Source organism: Hylobates moloch, unplaced genomic scaffold (assembly GCF_009828535.3).
Source record: "Hylobates moloch isolate HMO894 unplaced genomic scaffold, HMol_V3 SCAFFOLD_9, whole genome shotgun sequence".
NCBI lineage: Eukaryota > Metazoa > Chordata > Mammalia > Primates > Hylobatidae > Hylobates > Hylobates moloch.
Genome location: NW_026652284.1, coordinates 104,337,970 through 104,354,933, shown reverse-complemented (window position 1 = coordinate 104,354,933; position 16,964 = coordinate 104,337,970). Strand labels below are relative to the sequence as shown.

General features: G+C 43.5%; 1 protein-coding gene across 1 annotated transcript in view; it reads right to left on the bottom strand.

Moving 5' to 3' along the window:
- The window catches only part of FER1L6 (fer-1 like family member 6), a 193,180-nt gene that overhangs the window by 62,267 nt on the left and 113,949 nt on the right, over positions 1–16,964 (bottom strand). Inside the window, exons 21-22 of the mRNA XM_032758498.2 lie at positions 12,176–12,310; positions 8,360–8,509 (exon numbers count right to left, since the gene is read on the bottom strand). Coding sequence (XP_032614389.1) covers positions 8,360–8,509; positions 12,176–12,310 — 285 coding nt within the window. The remainder of the gene's footprint in view (positions 1–8,359; positions 8,510–12,175; positions 12,311–16,964) is intronic.

The window sequence follows — 16,964 nt, the reverse complement described above, 5'->3', positions numbered from 1 at the left end:
CCATAATTTATATTTCTATTATTTCTTATCTTTAGTACAGTGGTTACTTGGGCTCCAACACTTACTAGCTCACTACGTATTTTTATGTAGAAATGTCTAGCATGCAATAAAATATGGCATGCACAGAGATAAGACAATGAGATTAACAAGAGAAACTAAGCGAAGAAAGACTCAGAGGATTCAGATAATGTGGTAATCAGACATGAACTTTAAAATAACAATGCTTAATCTGTTCAATAAGAAACCAGATAAAAAATTTCAATAGATAAATGAAATCCATAATAAAAAAAGAAATGGAAATTCTATGGCTGAAAATTTAGTCACTGGAAAGAACTTAGTGAATAGGTTTTGAAAAAGAGGCAGTAGAAATGAGCTGGAAGATAGGCCATATTATGGATAAAATAAAGCTCAGAGAGACAAAATGATAGACAATGCATAAGAGGCACAGAGTATCTAATTAAAAGGTCTAATATACATGTAATTGGAGTCAAAGACGACAGGCAAAAAAGAGGTGAGGCAAGGAGAGGAGGAAAGGGAGAGAAGAGAAAAGAGGAGGAATAGAACAGGACAGAAGCAATCTTTGAATAGATAAAGGCTGACAATTTTCCAAAGCTAATTTAAAACATCAAGCCAGGGTTTTAAAAGCTCTATAAAATCCAACAAGATAAAAACAAAACTGTGCTTTATTACAACATAGTAAAACTGCTAAAAACCAAAAATAAAGAAAAATACCTTAAAAACAATCAGATGAGGGAAAAAAAATAAAGATCACTTTTTAAGGAGCAACAATAAGAATGACAACCAACCTCTCAAAAGAGAAAGCACAGCCCAAACAATGGAATAATATCTTCAGCTTGCTGAAAGAAAATTGTTTGCAACCCAGGCAAACAAAACAAAACAAAAAAACCTAAGAGGAAATTTAATGGGCCCAACATCAAATAGTGAGATTATGGCAAAGCCAGAACTACCAGAAGAGGTAAGTGTGAGCTCCGGGATAAAGTTGGTGACTTGAGGAGATCGTCCTGAGGGCTTGAGCAGGGTCTCTACTGAAAGTTTTTTTTGTTTGTTTCTTTGTTTTTGAGACAGTCTCACTCTGTCACCCAGGCTGGAGTGCAGTGGTGCGATCCCTGCTCACTGCAACCTCCACCCCCCAGGTTCAAGCAATTCTCCTGCCCCAGCCTCCTGAGTAGCTGGGATTACAATTGTGTGCCACTGCGCCCAGCTAATTTTGTATTTTTAGTAGAGACGGGGTATCACCATGTTAGCCAGGCTGGTCTCGAACTCCTGACCTCAGGTGATCCACCTGCCTCTGCCTCCCAAGGGTGCTGATTACAGGTGTGAGCCACTGTGCCTGGCCCAGAAGTTCTTAATAATATGTAAGGATCAGCCTGCTTTCCCTCCCTGACCCCTCACTAAGCCTATTTTAGGGTGGATGCCTTCTGCAAAGTCTTCATTAGCAGGTCAATAATCAGTTAATGACACTTTACCTTTAAAACAGGGAGAAAGATCACACGGAGATGCTGTCTGAAGCTAATTAAATCATCTAACTCAGACCTTTAATGAGAAGACTTAATGAGTGCCAAGCATCAGAGAAGAATATCTCATTTTTTAAGCCAATAGAACTTAGGTTAAATCTGTACCACATAGACAAAGAAGATTAAAAACAAAAGAAAAAATTAGAGAACATTCACATGATGGTAAGAGAAAGAGTCCTAGAAAGTCGAATGAAAAGGAAGAATGGATTCTAAGCAGGCAGAGTTAACACATAAATCCACAGAGGCTGCACACTGCACAACTGTATGGGGTGCCAGCAACATAGACCAAATAGCAGTGGCCCCTTCTGGGGGTGTGTAGTGCACTAAGCCTGTAGGAAGGCTGAGATATTTCTAGGAATTGGGAAGTGTGTTGGGCAGAATAATGACTCCCAAAGATGTTCATATCCTAATCCTCAGAACCTATAAATATGTTACCTTAAATGGCAAAAAGGGATGTGGCAGATGTGATTAAATTAAGGATCTTGGAATGAGGAGTTTATCCTAGATTATCTGGGTGGGCCCCATATATTCTTGAGGGTCCTTATGAGACAGCAGCAGGAGAGTCAGAGTAGGAAGAGATGTGATAATGGAAGTAGACGGGAGGTTGGGGGGAGAAAGAGACAATGAGAGAGAGAGAGACTTGAAGAAGCTATCTGGCTGGCTTGAAGGTAAAGGAAGGGCCACCAGCCAAGGGATGCAGGCCATCCCCAGAAACCAGAATAGACAAGGAAACAGATTTCCCCCTAGAGCCTCCAGAAGGAACACAGACATGCTGATGCCCCAGTGAGGGACCCTTTCAAACATCTGACCTGCAGAACTGTAAGATAACAAATTGGGTTGTCTTAAGCCACCATGTCTGTGGTCATTTGTTAGAGCAGCAATAGCAAACCAACACAAGAAGCAAAACATTCTAAGAAAGGGAGGTGGACTTTCCAGAAGGAGAACATTCAAGCAGCAGAGGGGAGGAAAACTGTAATAGGAGAGAGAGGGTTCTGAAAACAAGAGAAACATTATAAAAGTAGGGGAAACAAGTGTTCTAAGTACGGAGAATGGAAAAGAAGGCCAAAGTGTGAATAACAACAGACAGTTCTGAGATTGCAGAAGGGGACATTGCTGTGAGGGGCCCGGGGAATGGCCCGACAGTTGAAATCTGGCTCACACACAGAATTCCATGAATGTTTGTTCATTCAATGAGTAAATAGATGCATTTTTTTTTTTTTTTCGAGACAGGGTCTTGCTCTGTCACCCAGGCTGGAGTGCAGTAGCATGATCATAGTTCACTGCAGCCTCCACCACCACGCCCAGCTAATTTTTTATTTTTTGTAGAGATGGGATCTCGCCATATTGCCCAGGCTGGTCTTAAACTCCTGGGCTCAAACGATCCTTCTGCCTCAGCTTACTGAAGTGCTAGGATTACAGGCGTGAACCACCAGGCTCAGACAAAATATTTTACTGTGAGTCTATGATGTGTAAAATATTGTGGGCTTTTCTGTGTGATGTGGAGAGATAAACCTCACATGTCAAATCTCATCAGCCGATCCAAAAGACTCTACCTTTAAGATACATGCAGAGCCTACCTCTTTTCCTTTCCATGGCTACATTGATTCAAGGTGCCTTTATCTCCAATCTGAGTAACTTCAAGAGTCTCTCAATGGGCCTTTCTGCTTCTCTCCTTGCCCCTTCGGAATACACTGGATCCAGCATCTTCACGTTGCAACATAAGTCATTGTGCCGAGGGTCCTCTCTTGGCTTCCCATCTCTCCCAGAATAAAAGCCAAAGTCCTTACCAGGCCCCGTGTGATCTTTTCCCACTGGCCTCATCTCCTTCCTGCTTCCTGTCATTTGTCCATTCCAGCCACATTGACCTCCCTGAGCATGCCAGGCATAGTGAGGCTTCAGGGTCTGGAATTTGCTCTTCCCTCCGCATCTAAAGGCTCTTTGCCCAGTTAGTTGCATGGTTGCCCAGTTAGTTGCATGGTTGCCCAGTTAACATGCAGCTAAAATGTGAGGCTACAAAAGTAGTCTGAGGACAAATTTCAGGACAGCTTAACAGCCAGGCTACAGAAATGTGACAGTCTCCTATGGGGCAGATTTCCTCTTCAGGGAATACTAACACTTATCATGGAAAAATGTTTTGTGGTCAAATACATTTGGGAAATATCAAGTTTTGAAAAAGAAGTTAAAAAAAGTTCTTTGTTGCGGGACTTCTCAGTTTCTTTACCATGGTAACTGGCATTTCAGATCCCCAAGAGAGATGTGATATAAAGCATTTCTCAAGCTTTCTTGTCACCGTATTTGGAGGGAGTGATGTTCCAAAATAAACCAGACTTTGAGAAATGTTCCTGGTGGTAAGAAGTGAGAGCCACTGAAGATTTCTGGAGAGAAGGGTGGTAACACCAACTAGTGTTCTGGAAGGAATGTGGAGGATGGAGCGAACAGGAAAAGTAAAGGAAGCCAGTAGCCCAGCAAGGAGGCCAATGTAACATTCAGATGAGCACTAAAAGAACCCATGGGAACAGGGGATGGGAACAATTCAACAACACACAGGGCAGGCCTGGCTATGGATAAATACATGGTGTAAAGAATTAAGGCTTACTGAATTTTCAAGCTGGAGTGTCTGGGAGAACAACGGGGCTATGAGTCAGGATTGGGAGGACAGGTGGCAGCGAACTTGGATAGAGGAGGGAAATGAAAATAATGAATTCAGTCTGGTGCATAGGAGAAGAAAGGTATTACATCCCTCACGTGTTTCTGAGATGGGGTCTCTTGCTCTCCTGCCCAGGCTGGAGTACAGTGGTGTGATCATGATCTCACTGCAGCCTCGACCTCCCAGGCTCAAGTAATCCTCCCGCCTCCACCTCCCGAGTAGCTGGCACCACGAGCAAGTGCCATCACACCCAGCTGAATTTTTATGTTTTGTAGAGACGGGGATCCCACTATGTTGCTGAGGCTAGTCTCGAATTCCTGAGCTCAAGTGATCCTCCCCGCCTCTAAATCCTTCTGAGCAAGGGCAGTTTCAGTAATGGAGATAGAGAAACTGATGCCAGACATCCACAAATGAAAACTGAGAACAGCTGGTAACAAATGAAGGCATTTTCCAGCCCCTGTCTTCTCAGCGCGTATGAGATCCACATGCTAAGACAGCCATGCTGGTGATCAAATTACTTTTTGAACAAGTGATCAAATGAGAAGAAGTCCTAATGAAATCCTAATGAATTGTATCTCAGGCTACTTACCTCTGACAGTGCGTACTTTATTAAGTCGGCTGTCAGGAAGCAGCAGGGTCTCTCACCAGTGTGCCCAGCTCAGGGCTCAGCCCACTCCAAATACAGTGACAAGAAAGCTTGAGAAATGCTCTCAGCCTCAGGAGGGAGGATGAGAGGTGGCGCTACAGAACCCAGACAGCTGAGCCCACAGAGAGCATTTGGGGATCCACCAGTCCAGCCTTCATTGGCAGATGCAGGGTCTCAGACCCAGAGCACTTATTAGGACAGCATTGTGTAGTGAAAAGAGAGTTGACTGAATCCAATTCAGTTAGCATTGAGCCTCAGCTTTCTCACATGCAAAATGGGAGTGCTGGACTAGATCTCATTTTCCCAAGTCAGCCATTCCATGACCACTTTTACCACTTGTACATCCCACAACCCTTTTCTTTTATTAGACACTTTTATTTTAAAAAAGGAAACTTCATCTTGCAAGGTAAAACAAGTACTACTTGACAGAAATGGAAAGTCACTTTAAGAAGAAAACCAATGAAACAAAATAGTGTTCTTGGAATATGCAATGTGATGCTTTTTTCTTTTTTTTTTTTTTTGAGACAGAGTCTTGCTCTGTCGCCCAGGCTGGAGCGCAATGACATGATCTTGGCTCACGGCAACTTCTACCTTCTGGGTTCTAGCGATTCAGGTGCCTCAGCCTCCAGAGTAGCTGGGATTACAGACGTGTGCTACCATGCCTGGCTACTTTTTGTATTTTTAGTAGAGATGGGGTTTCTCCATGTTGGTCAGGCTGTCTCCAACTCCTGACTTCAGGTGATCGGTGCTCCTTGGCCTCCCAAAGTGCTGGGATTACAGGTGTGAGCCATCATGCCTGGCCAATGTGAAGCATTTCTTAAACTTTCTCTTTACTGTATTTGGAGGGACTGGTGTTCCAAGAGGCAGACTTTGGAAAATGTTCCCATAGGTGTCACTGATCTCTTTGGGAAGGACTGTGCCTGAAACCTGAGCTATCTCTTATTAAAAAGGGAGGTTTCAAGTTGAGAGATATTCGAGACACATGAACATCAAAAGTGGCTTTCTTCTAGAAGTAATTAGAAGGACAAAACATGGCAAAACTCCCTTCATATCAATCCAACACTATTCAATGCTGGTTTTGACCTAAAATCCCTCATTGACAGTCTAAAATCACCAGGATTTTCACTTAAGACTGGACCAACAGTTTTGAAGTTTACATTCAGTTCTGATAGTCCATTTTACTGTGCAACACAAATCTATTTGACTAGATCTGGTTCTATTAGAATCCCATTTGGTTTTAAGATTTGTAAGACAAAGATTTTTCTAGTCCTACCCTCCTAGCCTGCAGTCATGGTGGAACTAGAGCCAATGCTTGAATTCCTGCTAATCCATTCCTCCAAGAACTCTCACCCAGCCTCAGCTCCCCTAACAGAGAGCTCACTCCTTCTCCAAGGCAGCCATTCCATCCTCAAAATGTTCTCCCTTACATGGAGCAAAAACTAGACCGTACTCAAAGTCTTTGATGAGCTTAAGAACTCATCACTGTAGCCGTGTGCAACCCCCAAGGCTGTAGACCTGGGCGGGGTCTGGGTTTGAATACAAGTGTGTCTAACCCCAAAGCTGCTCCCTTCCTCATTATGCTCCCCAGAATCCCTAGCTCTGGTGGAACTCTCTGGATTCTAGGCTCTCACCTGCCATATTGAGCAAGTAATTACCTTTCTATCCAGCTCAGTTCCTTTACCTGAAATACATGGTAGAATTAGACATCTTGCTTTAATATTCTAAGGCATCATTATCAGCTTAAATAGCTATTTGTGGAGTGTTTATTCCATGCCAAGCACTTTAGATAGATTGACTATAATCCCCATTTTGCAGGTGAAACCCAGAATAAGTAGCTTATGCAAGGCCACACACTAATAAATGGTGAAACTGAGATTTCTACTATGAGGTTGAGGGGCCTGTATCAGAGATTTCTCCCCTTGGCCTCCTACTCACTGAGGCACCAGGAGGCGCCTGGTGGTACTTTACCTTTTAGTCACATCAACACCTCTGTCTTAGGTTGCTTAGGCTGCTATTATATAATAGAATTCTATAGACTGGGTAGTTTAAACAATAAATGTTTATTTATTACAGTTCTGGAGGCTGGGAAGTCCAAGATCAAGGTGTCAGCAGACCTGGCATGACTGGTATCTTCATGTGACCAAGAGAGAGAGAAGTTCTCTCTCTTTTATCTCTTCGTATCTGGGCATTAATCCCATTGAAAGTCTAAAATCCTAGTGAGGATGCTAGCTCTAGCACCTTCATTCTTAACTCATTCTCTTTGTGTTAGGAATGCTTGCCTTCTGGTTTCTATACTAATTGAGTTTTGGCTTTATTTGATGTTTTTTGTTTTGTTTTTAAATTGGGATTGCTGAAAACTAGGCTTACCTATGTAGACATTGTTATGAACTGAATATGGCTCTCCAAAATTCACATGTTAAAATACCAACCCCAATGTGATGGTATTTGGAAGTGGGGCCTTTGGGAAGTAATGAGGTCATGAGGGTAAAATGCTCATGAGTGGGATTCATGCCCTGATAAGAAGAGACATAAGAGAGATAACTTCTCTCTCTCTTGGTCGCATGAAGACACCAGTCATGCCAGGTCTGCTGACACCTTGATCTTGGACTTCTCAGCCTCCAGAACTGTGATAAATAAACATTTATTGTTTAAACTACCCAGTCTATAGAATTCTATTATATAATAGCAGCCTAAGCAACCTAAGACAGAGGTGTTGATCTGACTAAAAGGCGAAGTACCACCAGGCGCCTCCTGGTGCCTCAGTGAGTAGGAGGCCAAGGGGAGAAATCTCTGATACAGGCCCCTCAACCTGCTCACTTCTTTTCCAGGTTCTCTCCACATCCTATGTGTTCCTCTCCTAGACTGCTGGACTTCAGGGACTCAGCTTCTCTTCCCAATACCTGCTTCTACTTTCTGAAAAAGTCTCCCCAGACACACGTTCATAAATCCCCCTTGGTCTTAGTGTGAAGGACTAAGAGCTCTTTGTCTTTGCAAAACTGTATAGTGTAAGGAGCAAAAGGCCTTAAAGGTCTAAGGTCAACTCAGTTCACCCAGCTGTGTGATAAGTCAGTCAATCACTTTAATCCTAAATTAACTATCTGTAAAATGGGAATCATAATACCTACCTCAGCAGGACTGAGGGAGCTTTAGTGTGATGAAAGGTATACGAGACAACAATCACCACACCGGACACATGGTAAGTGCCCACATATGTTTGCTTCCTCTCTGTTTTGTATCCTTTTATGGCCTGCATGGAGCTCAGGAACTTGCACACAAGGCTGCTCAAGCATTGTTGGCCAAACCCACAAGAATCCTTCATCCTGAGATTCTGACTTATAAGCTCAGGGGATCTGGGAATAGTCCAAGTCACCTCAGTTCTTAAGTGCACCTCTCAGGTCCCCAGGAGACACATTCAGATGGGGGATTGCAGCGAGGGATCAGGCACAGCTTCACTGAAGTGGCACTTGTGGTGAGGCCACTTCTCTAGCCAGGTAGACCTGATAGATCTGGTGCCACATCTGGTTCACTCACCTGGAGCAGTTCAAATACAGCAAGGAGATCCCCTCCAGAGAGATTCCCACAAAAGATGGGGTGATAGCATAACCTGGGGGGCTCATAGTCCTGGTCAGCCAGCTTCACAACAGGAGCAGCCACTGTGGCACCCAAATATTCTGGCTTCCCCTAAAGAAGAAAAGAAATGAGTTTGTATTTCCTGATCATTTATTACCTGGTTCTGATCCACATCAATGCAGTTTTACAAATAACCTCCACAAAACCATCAGCATTCGTGTCTCACTCTCTTCTCCTGCCAAGCTCCTCTTGCCCATTTCCACAGGTCTGGGGAGCAGTGGGTTCCACTCATGCTCCTAAAAGGGTCATCCTGGCTGGGTGCGGTAGCTCAGGCCTGTAATCCCAGCACTTTAGAAGGCCGAGGCAGGTGTATCATGAGGTCAAGAGATCAAGCCCATCCTGGCCAACACGGTGAAACCCTGTCTCTACTAAAAATACAAAAATTAGTTGGGCATGGTGGTGCACACCTGTAGTCCCAGCTACTCAGGAGGCTGAGGTAGGAGAATCGCTTAAACCCGGGATATGGAGGTTGCACTAAGCCGAGATTGCACCACTGCATTCCAGCCTGGTGACAGAGAGAGACGTCTCAAAAAAAAAAAAAAAAAAGGTGGCGGGGGTGGTCATCCTAGGGGCTTTCTGGCCCAGAGCTATCTTGGGGGCTATCTCTCTCCTCATATATTGAGCTCAGTAGGATATAGTTAAAATAATTATCCAGGGAAGACTGGAAGGGGAAAAGGAAAAATCAGGTGGCAGCAAACATTCCAAAGGATCTGCAGGGCAGGGCATCACTGTGGTTGGGAGCCTGAGCTTTGGAGCCAGGCAGACTTCAGTTTGAGCTCTCACATCTGTCACTGTCTAGTTCTACGCCCTTGGGCCAGCTGCTCAACCTCTGAACGCCTCACACCTAAAAAGCATTAAAAGTAATACCTTTCCATAGGATCATGAGGACTAAAGGAATGTTGTATAGGCTTTGCATAGGGACTGGTATATAAGTGCCCAATACATAGTAATGATGAATATGATCGATATGTCTAAGTGATGGGGCAGTCCTGCCCTATTTTTCTTGGCAGTAAAAAAGGATATTAAAATATTTTTGTATGTATGTATGTAGGCCATATGTTTCTATAAGAACTATGCGATGCGATGGCTCTGCTTCCTGCCTCTTTTGCAAGACTGTGTGCACATTCCCCCAGAGGCAGCATGGGGCTGCACAGTCATTCTGCTGTGCTATTTGTCTCAAGAACTGCTAGAATATAAGCTCCTTGTGGGCAGAGTTGCCTGCACTATTCACTGCTGTGTCCTCTGGCACAGGGCAGATACTCAATGCATGCTGGTTGAGTGAAAGCTATTGGATAAATGACCTCTGCCATCCAAGGCCAGTGCCCTTGCTCTTTTTGGCTGAGGCTGGGTTTTAGCAGTCACGCTGCTTCATTGTCTCTGGACTTTTGAAGCAACATGTGCAACCCCAGCTGTAGAAGGAAACTTGGTTGAGGTGGAAACCGGGCTTTTGTTCAACCACACTTGAAAACAAAACTGCCTGCTGGTGTCCACTAGTGGAGACAGACCTGTTTTGGGGATGGGTGGAGTTAGGGCAGCTGGCTAGGAAATCAGTGATCTGCCTAACAATTTTTTCATTAACCCAGCTGGGAATGGTTAATTCAAATTAGCCCTGGAAACAAAAGAGTAAACATAGCCTAAGCAACCAATTTTCCAAATATAAATTCATTTATTCCAGAACCAGCAGATTCTTATGAGGCCACTGGAAAATGAGGTAAGGTTCTAGACTGGAAGCATGGGTCCAGCAGATTCTGATTCCATTAATCTGAGCATCACCATATTTTGGGCCCTGTTTAGCTGCAGCACACAAGGGTGAACAAAAGTTTTTCCATGTCTACATGTATTTCTCTGGGAGCAAAGTGCATATTTTCATATTCCTTTCTCTCCCACATTTCTTTTTCCCTTTAGAGTCAACAATGTCAGCTGAATTTCTCCGTAAAGGGCTTGGCTTAGGGTTGGGCCAGGAAAAGCCATTGCTGAATGGAGATCTGGAAGGGAAATGGAAAGCAATGGGGCAGCAAAGGGAAACACAGCCAGCCCAGCAGGTTAGTGTAACAGGACTATGGCCTATATACATACATACAAAAATATTTTAATATCCTTTTTTACTACCAAGAAAAATAGGGCAGGACTAGTCCCCCATTACTTAAACATATCAATCATCTTCATCATTACTATGTATTGGGCACTTATATACCAGTCACTATGCAAAGCCTATACAACATTCCTTTAGTCCTCATGATCCTATGGAAAGGTATTATTTTTAACTCTTTTTTTAGGTGTGAGACGTTCAGAGGTTGAGCAGCTGGCCCAAGGGCATAGAGCTAGACAGTAGCAGATATGAGAGCTCAAACTGAAGGCTGCGTGGCTCCGAAGTTCGTGCTCCCAACCACGATGGTGCCCTGCCCTGCAGATCCTTTGGAATGTTTGCTGTCACCTGATTTTTCCTAGTAGAGTGTTCAAAGACACTCTACTGCTATTACTGTTTTCTGCATAGAAAATAAACACTAACAATTGAAAGCATGTTCTTGAGAACAAAATTGAAAAAGTAGTTATTTTGTGGTCTTCCCTACAGAACATCTGTACTACATGCTAAATAGTAGAAATCCTCTTCCATAAATATATACATCTATCCCCAATTTATAGATAGGGGAATGGGGCCCAGAGGGAGGGAGTGGCTTGGAGGGCTAGAATGTGGATGTATAGGGGAGAGACTGCTACACTAGCCTCCACCACCTGTACAGGCAAAAGTGGGCACAGGGGACCTGGTTCAGCCTCCAACCAACTGACTTTAAAGAAGGTATTTGAGCTTTCTGTGTCTGTTTCTTCCTCTAGAAAGCAAGATGGGAACTTCATGGTCTCCATGGTCTCCAAGGTCTCTGCTCCCCCTTCTGTGATGCTCACTTCTTGATTCCCTTCTTACTTTGGCCCAAAGACAGGGGTTGTCAGGAGTACTGTGAGGAGGTGGGGAAGCTTTAGGCAGGCTTCCTGGAACTACTGTTTTACTTAATATATTTGTGCTTCTGCAACCTCATGCGGAGGTAGAGACATTAAATAAAGAAACAAACCCTTTCCTTTCATTTTAGACTACCTAATTTAAGAAAAGAATATTTGTGTAAGTTAAAAAAATCCTCCAGTAAGCTTTTGGCTCTATCCAAGGGTTCAGCACACAAACATCTTTGGAGAACAAGAGGTTTGGTTCACATCATAAAAGAAAAGGGATAGAGATGGATGTGTTGTGCAGGGCATAGAAGCAACAAGCAAGAGAGAAAGAAACACAGAAAGTCTGAGAAAATACCCATCCATTTCTTTTCAGCCAGGTGAGATCAGTAAAAACCTCCTGTTTCCAAAAGGCATGGACATTTGTATTAAACAACAATAGGACCTGGAATTAGCTGGAGGCTGGGTACAGTTGCAGGTTGATTTATACAAGTATCACATTCCCGAAGAAGTGTGTAGACTGACGTTCTGTAAACCAGATCCAATTTTAATTGCCACTTCAATGGAAATCAGTGAAAAACTATTTTCGTAAAGCAAATGATCATCACTAATCTTTTTGGTTCTGTGAACTGTTTTCAGAGGTCAAGTTTGCCTCTAGGTACATCTAGTGTTCTCACCACTCACAGCGTCAGGACTTTATTTACTTTAAAATAAAGTGAGTGAGTTCAACGTGGCATTTTTTATGAGGTGTGGTCAGCGCTGGCCCAGGGGGACACTCACCACAGCGTCACTGTCATACAGCTCCACCACCACTAAGGGCGGGGACTCTGCCAGCTCCTTCACATCTCCATGCAGCACCAAATCATTGAACAGCAGCATCTGGTTCCAGGTCGGAGAGAGGGTCTGGGAGATTATCTGGAAGGAGGGACCAAAGAAAAGCAAAAGATCATTCAATTGAGTTGTAGGGGCTCTAAGGTTCATTCATCAAATACGTACACAGGGGAAAGAGAACACATCATCATTGTGATTGCTCATCCATTCAATATTCAAGTGACTATGTAAACTGAGCAGCTACTATGTACTAAACAATGCCAGGAAACACAAAGACTCCTGACCGCGGAGGAGCGTACATTCTTAAGTTTCATGAGCAGAGCCCCTACAATGTTTAACACCCTCTTTGCATACATACTTTCAGCTCAGTCCTCACAGTAGTGCCAATGATAACACTAGCCACTTTTTTGAGCATTTATGGTGTGCTGGGCACTGAATTTCACATGCACTGTCTCATTCAACCCTCACAATAATTCTGGGAGGTGGGTTCAGTTATTTACACACATTTTCCAGATCAGGGAACTGAGGCTCACTTGTCCAGAGCCAGCAAGTGGTAGAACTGAGATTCCACCTGGACCATCTGGCAGCAAAGCCCAGGCAGGCTGCTAACCTCATCCACTCTCACCACGTAGATGCTAATATTATCTCCATTTTATGAATGAGAACACTGAGGATTGGGAAGATTACATGATTCTTGACTTAGGAGCAAATAAAATTTTGTCATCAAATATCCCGAAGTTGGGTATTTGACCTAATATTCCTTATGTGGAATTCTACTGTTTTGTGGTTATTGACTGAATTAAATAGATCAAGGTTTTCAAAACTGCCCTCACCATTTTGCATGACATCTTTCTTATACTGATAGTAGACTGTACCCATTATACAGATGGAGAAGTCAAAGGATACAGAGGATAATAATCTGCATAATTGCCCTCAGACCATGAGCATCTTGCCTAGAAGTGGCTCACAGCCCCCTCGTAGGCCATTTAAGTGGTGACCTCAGAAGGGAGGGCATATTTGGTCTTGCATTTTCTTCTCTAGTTAATTGGATGTTTGGAAACCTGTCAATTTCACACAGCTGAATACTCGAGTTGTTTGCAGGGCAAGTGGACTCCGCACCTGGGCAGCAGCTGTTCCATTAATGCAGGAGCCTAGTCCTGGAAAGAGTTCAAAACCACATTTCTTTCTCTTCCAGGCAAATGAGTGATTTCATAGGTGAATGTATCACAGCAGCCGCTGGGTCCAGGGGAAGTTTCTGAACTGTGCCTTTGCCTGTCACTGTTCAATCTAGGAGGGAAGTCTAGAGAGAGACCTGGCCTGGACTCCAAAACTCATATCAACTGTCATCTCAGCGTTTTACATCGAGTCATTTCTAGTCACAGCATTAAGTCATTTGCCCTGTGGTCACAAAGGAATATTTTTATTGCTTTTCTTTATGTGGGTCATAAAAATATTGTGCATTTTCACAATTTCCTTCTCTTCTTGCTTTTTCACTTTTAGGGTACTTTATGTCTGACACAGAAGATTTTAAATGTTTCAGAGAAAATCTAACTTTTCCAATAGGAAATGAATGGCTTCAATCAACTAATAACAGAAGTTAAAAAGCCGCAATGCAAAGTTACCCTGTGTCAGTGACATCACAAAGAACCGTGTTTTTATGATGCTTTTCAAAATAGAAATGTGATCTGTCTTGTAGCATGCACTTGACAGCGTAATACCAAAGCAATTTATGATCTTCACAGCATCTTTTCTATAGAAACATTTTGGCATCTTCTTTGGTACTGGGCTGTAAATACCACTTGATAAGATTCCAGAGGCCAGCATTTGTTCATTCACTCATTCATCATATAAATGTAGGATTCAGGACCTACAATGTGCTGGGCACAGTATTAGACACTAACACAGCACTCTGTGCATAACAGATGCTCAATAGCTATTTGCACGACTAAGTGTGTATTGACCTGTCCTTGGAGTTGCTCGCATGAGTAAAAGGACTGCATGACCACCTTCAGGAGGTACCAAAAGATTCACCCAAACAAAAACATATTCTCCTACCTACCTCAGAAGGAAGGTAACTTCGTCCTCATTCAGTGACTGAGCATAAAAATGAGAAGACAACAGACTACTTTGTCTTTCCTGTGTTTTGAGAGTTAGTATGGAGCGTGGTATGAAGAGTACAGACTCTGGAGCTGCACGGCCTGGGTCAAAAAACCATGTTCTTTCATTTATCAGCTGTGTGACTTTAAACAAACCTCTCTTTGTGCCTCAATTTCTTTATCTGTGAAATAGGGATGATAACCTTGTACATTCCTTCCAGAGGATAAAATACTCTGCCAAGGTGCCTATGATTCGCCTCATTTCTTAAGGGCTTTCTTAAAGAGTTATGCATTATAACTGAGTTAAATGACATTATTTGGAAGTTACGGTAGCACTTAGCTAACATTTTGATGAGGGAGCCAGCTATCATGGACAGAGTATAGCTTTAGAATCAGATAACTCTGGAGTGAAATTCTAGTTTCATTACCTACCCTATGTTGGACTTGGGCATGTTGAAGATTAACCCTCCAAACCTTACTTTTCCTCATTTAAATGGGGTTAGCACCTACCCTGCGGAGTTCTGACCATTGTCCAAGAATATTAAGTGCTTGGCACACATCAGATGCTCAATAATTGCTTGTTACCCATCCTACCCGATCCCAGCCCGTATTCTTTTATAAATGAGTAAACATTTACTGAACTCCTGCCACATGGCAGCCTTGGTGCACTGGGGTAAGAGACCGTCCATGTCCTCAAGACTAAGCCCCAATCTGTTTGTTGGAAATAGCAGGTTCCATGCTCCACCCTCTAAGATTTCCTCCCCTTCTCCTCTAATGCTCCCTCTTAGCCACTTAGTCCATTTCCCTCTTTCATCCCAGAAGCCTTTCTCTGAGGGAGCTTTCTCTCTTTCCCTTTGTATTTCAGTCGCAAGATTTCTATGTCCCATATCCTCAGTGATGTTGGGAATGACTGGATCCTCCTCTTTGAAATATTTCATTCCATTATGTCACTTTGTAAAGCACTGGTTTTCAGGACCAGCCTTCGGAGGCTTTTTCTCCCTGAGGCCCCTGTGGTCAGGTGACTGCTACCAGCTGAACGGTGGCACTCTGGCTGTGACTGCAGGGGCCCAGGTTCAGCTTTCCTCATCACTAAAAATACATAAAGGGGGCATGTCACCTGCAGACAAGTCCCTCTGGGTTAGCACAGAAGTGAAACAGGAGAGGGAAATTGGTACCCTTTCTTACAAAAATGGAAGTGGAGTGGTTAAGCAAAGTGACTCTGGAATTGGACAAACCTGGGTTTCCATCTTGGCTCCACCATCTTCTAGCTATGTCATTTCCAAGCCTTACCTTCCTCATTTGCAGAATGAAGACACTGATAACATCCAGCTTTGGGCTGCAGTGAGATGTAGCAAATGATGCATATAAAATGCTTAGCTTTGTGCCCAGCACGTGGGGAGCTTTTAGTAAATAGCAGCTATTATTATTAACAAAAATGAGGTACTTGGCTTAAAATTATGGAGACAAAGTCCAGAACTCAACAGAACCTATTTTCCCTTTCAAATAATTATTTGATAAACAAAAGCCATCTGTTCCTTTGAGATACGGATGTAAATCAAATGAAGATGCTGTATGGAGATACAAAATACAAGGATAATTACACAGCAGACCAAGGATTTCATCCAAATCCTGTACTTCACTCAGGCCCTGGAATTCCACAGTGTTGTGGCAGGTGGAGGAGGGCTCCAGGGGTCCATCCAATGAGAACTCCCTTGCTGTAGGAAGGAAGCCTCAATTACAACAACAATAAGCAGTCACATAGGCCTTAGTTTCCAGCAAGGTACCGTCCTGGGTATTTTATCCTCTGGAAGAAATGTACAAGGTTATCATCCCTATTTCACAGACAAAGAAATTGAGGCACAAAGAGAGGTTTGTTTCGAGTCACACAGCTGATAAACGGAAGAGCATGGATTTTGACCCAGGCCGTGCAGCTCCAGAGTCTGTACTCAACATCACCACGCTCCATACTGACTCTCGAAACACAGGAAAGAGAAAGTAGTCTGTTGTCTTCTCATTTTTATGCTCAGTCACTGAAAGAGGATGAAGTCACCTTCCTTCTGAGGTGTCTCCTGACCTCTCTCCCAGGTAGAACTAACCCTTTCTCTACCTGGCTCTTGTAGGACTCTGTATTTCAGTCACAAGTCATACACATGCAGGGTGTATGACAAGCCTGCACCCTGAGGCTTGTCATAGTGTAGTGACTCGTGTGTCATGAGGCCTGCATCCGTGCCTGGATTGCATATTACACTGGAGCAGAGTCTGGTTCCTCTTATCCTCCAAAGCCCAGCATGTGGCCTGGCAAAAAGCCAGCACCCGACAGGCGTTGGTTCAATGAATGTGAGGCTGGTTCATGTCACGCTGTCGGTGTGCGAGTCATAAATCAAAATACAGTCTACTCTATCATCCAGGTCATGGGCTTTGCCCTGGAGAACAATGTTAGCCCTCCCAACATCAGCCAATGTCATGGCCAGCATTTATCAATCATTTTATAAACTTAACTATCTGCTTCTTCATGACAGTCCCATTTTAAAATGACAAACCTGAGGTTTAGTGAGTTGTGTTACTTGCCCAAAGACATGCAGCCAGAGAAGAGATGAGCTAGAAAGTAATCTTAGGGCACTCTGTGTGCTAACTAACCCATG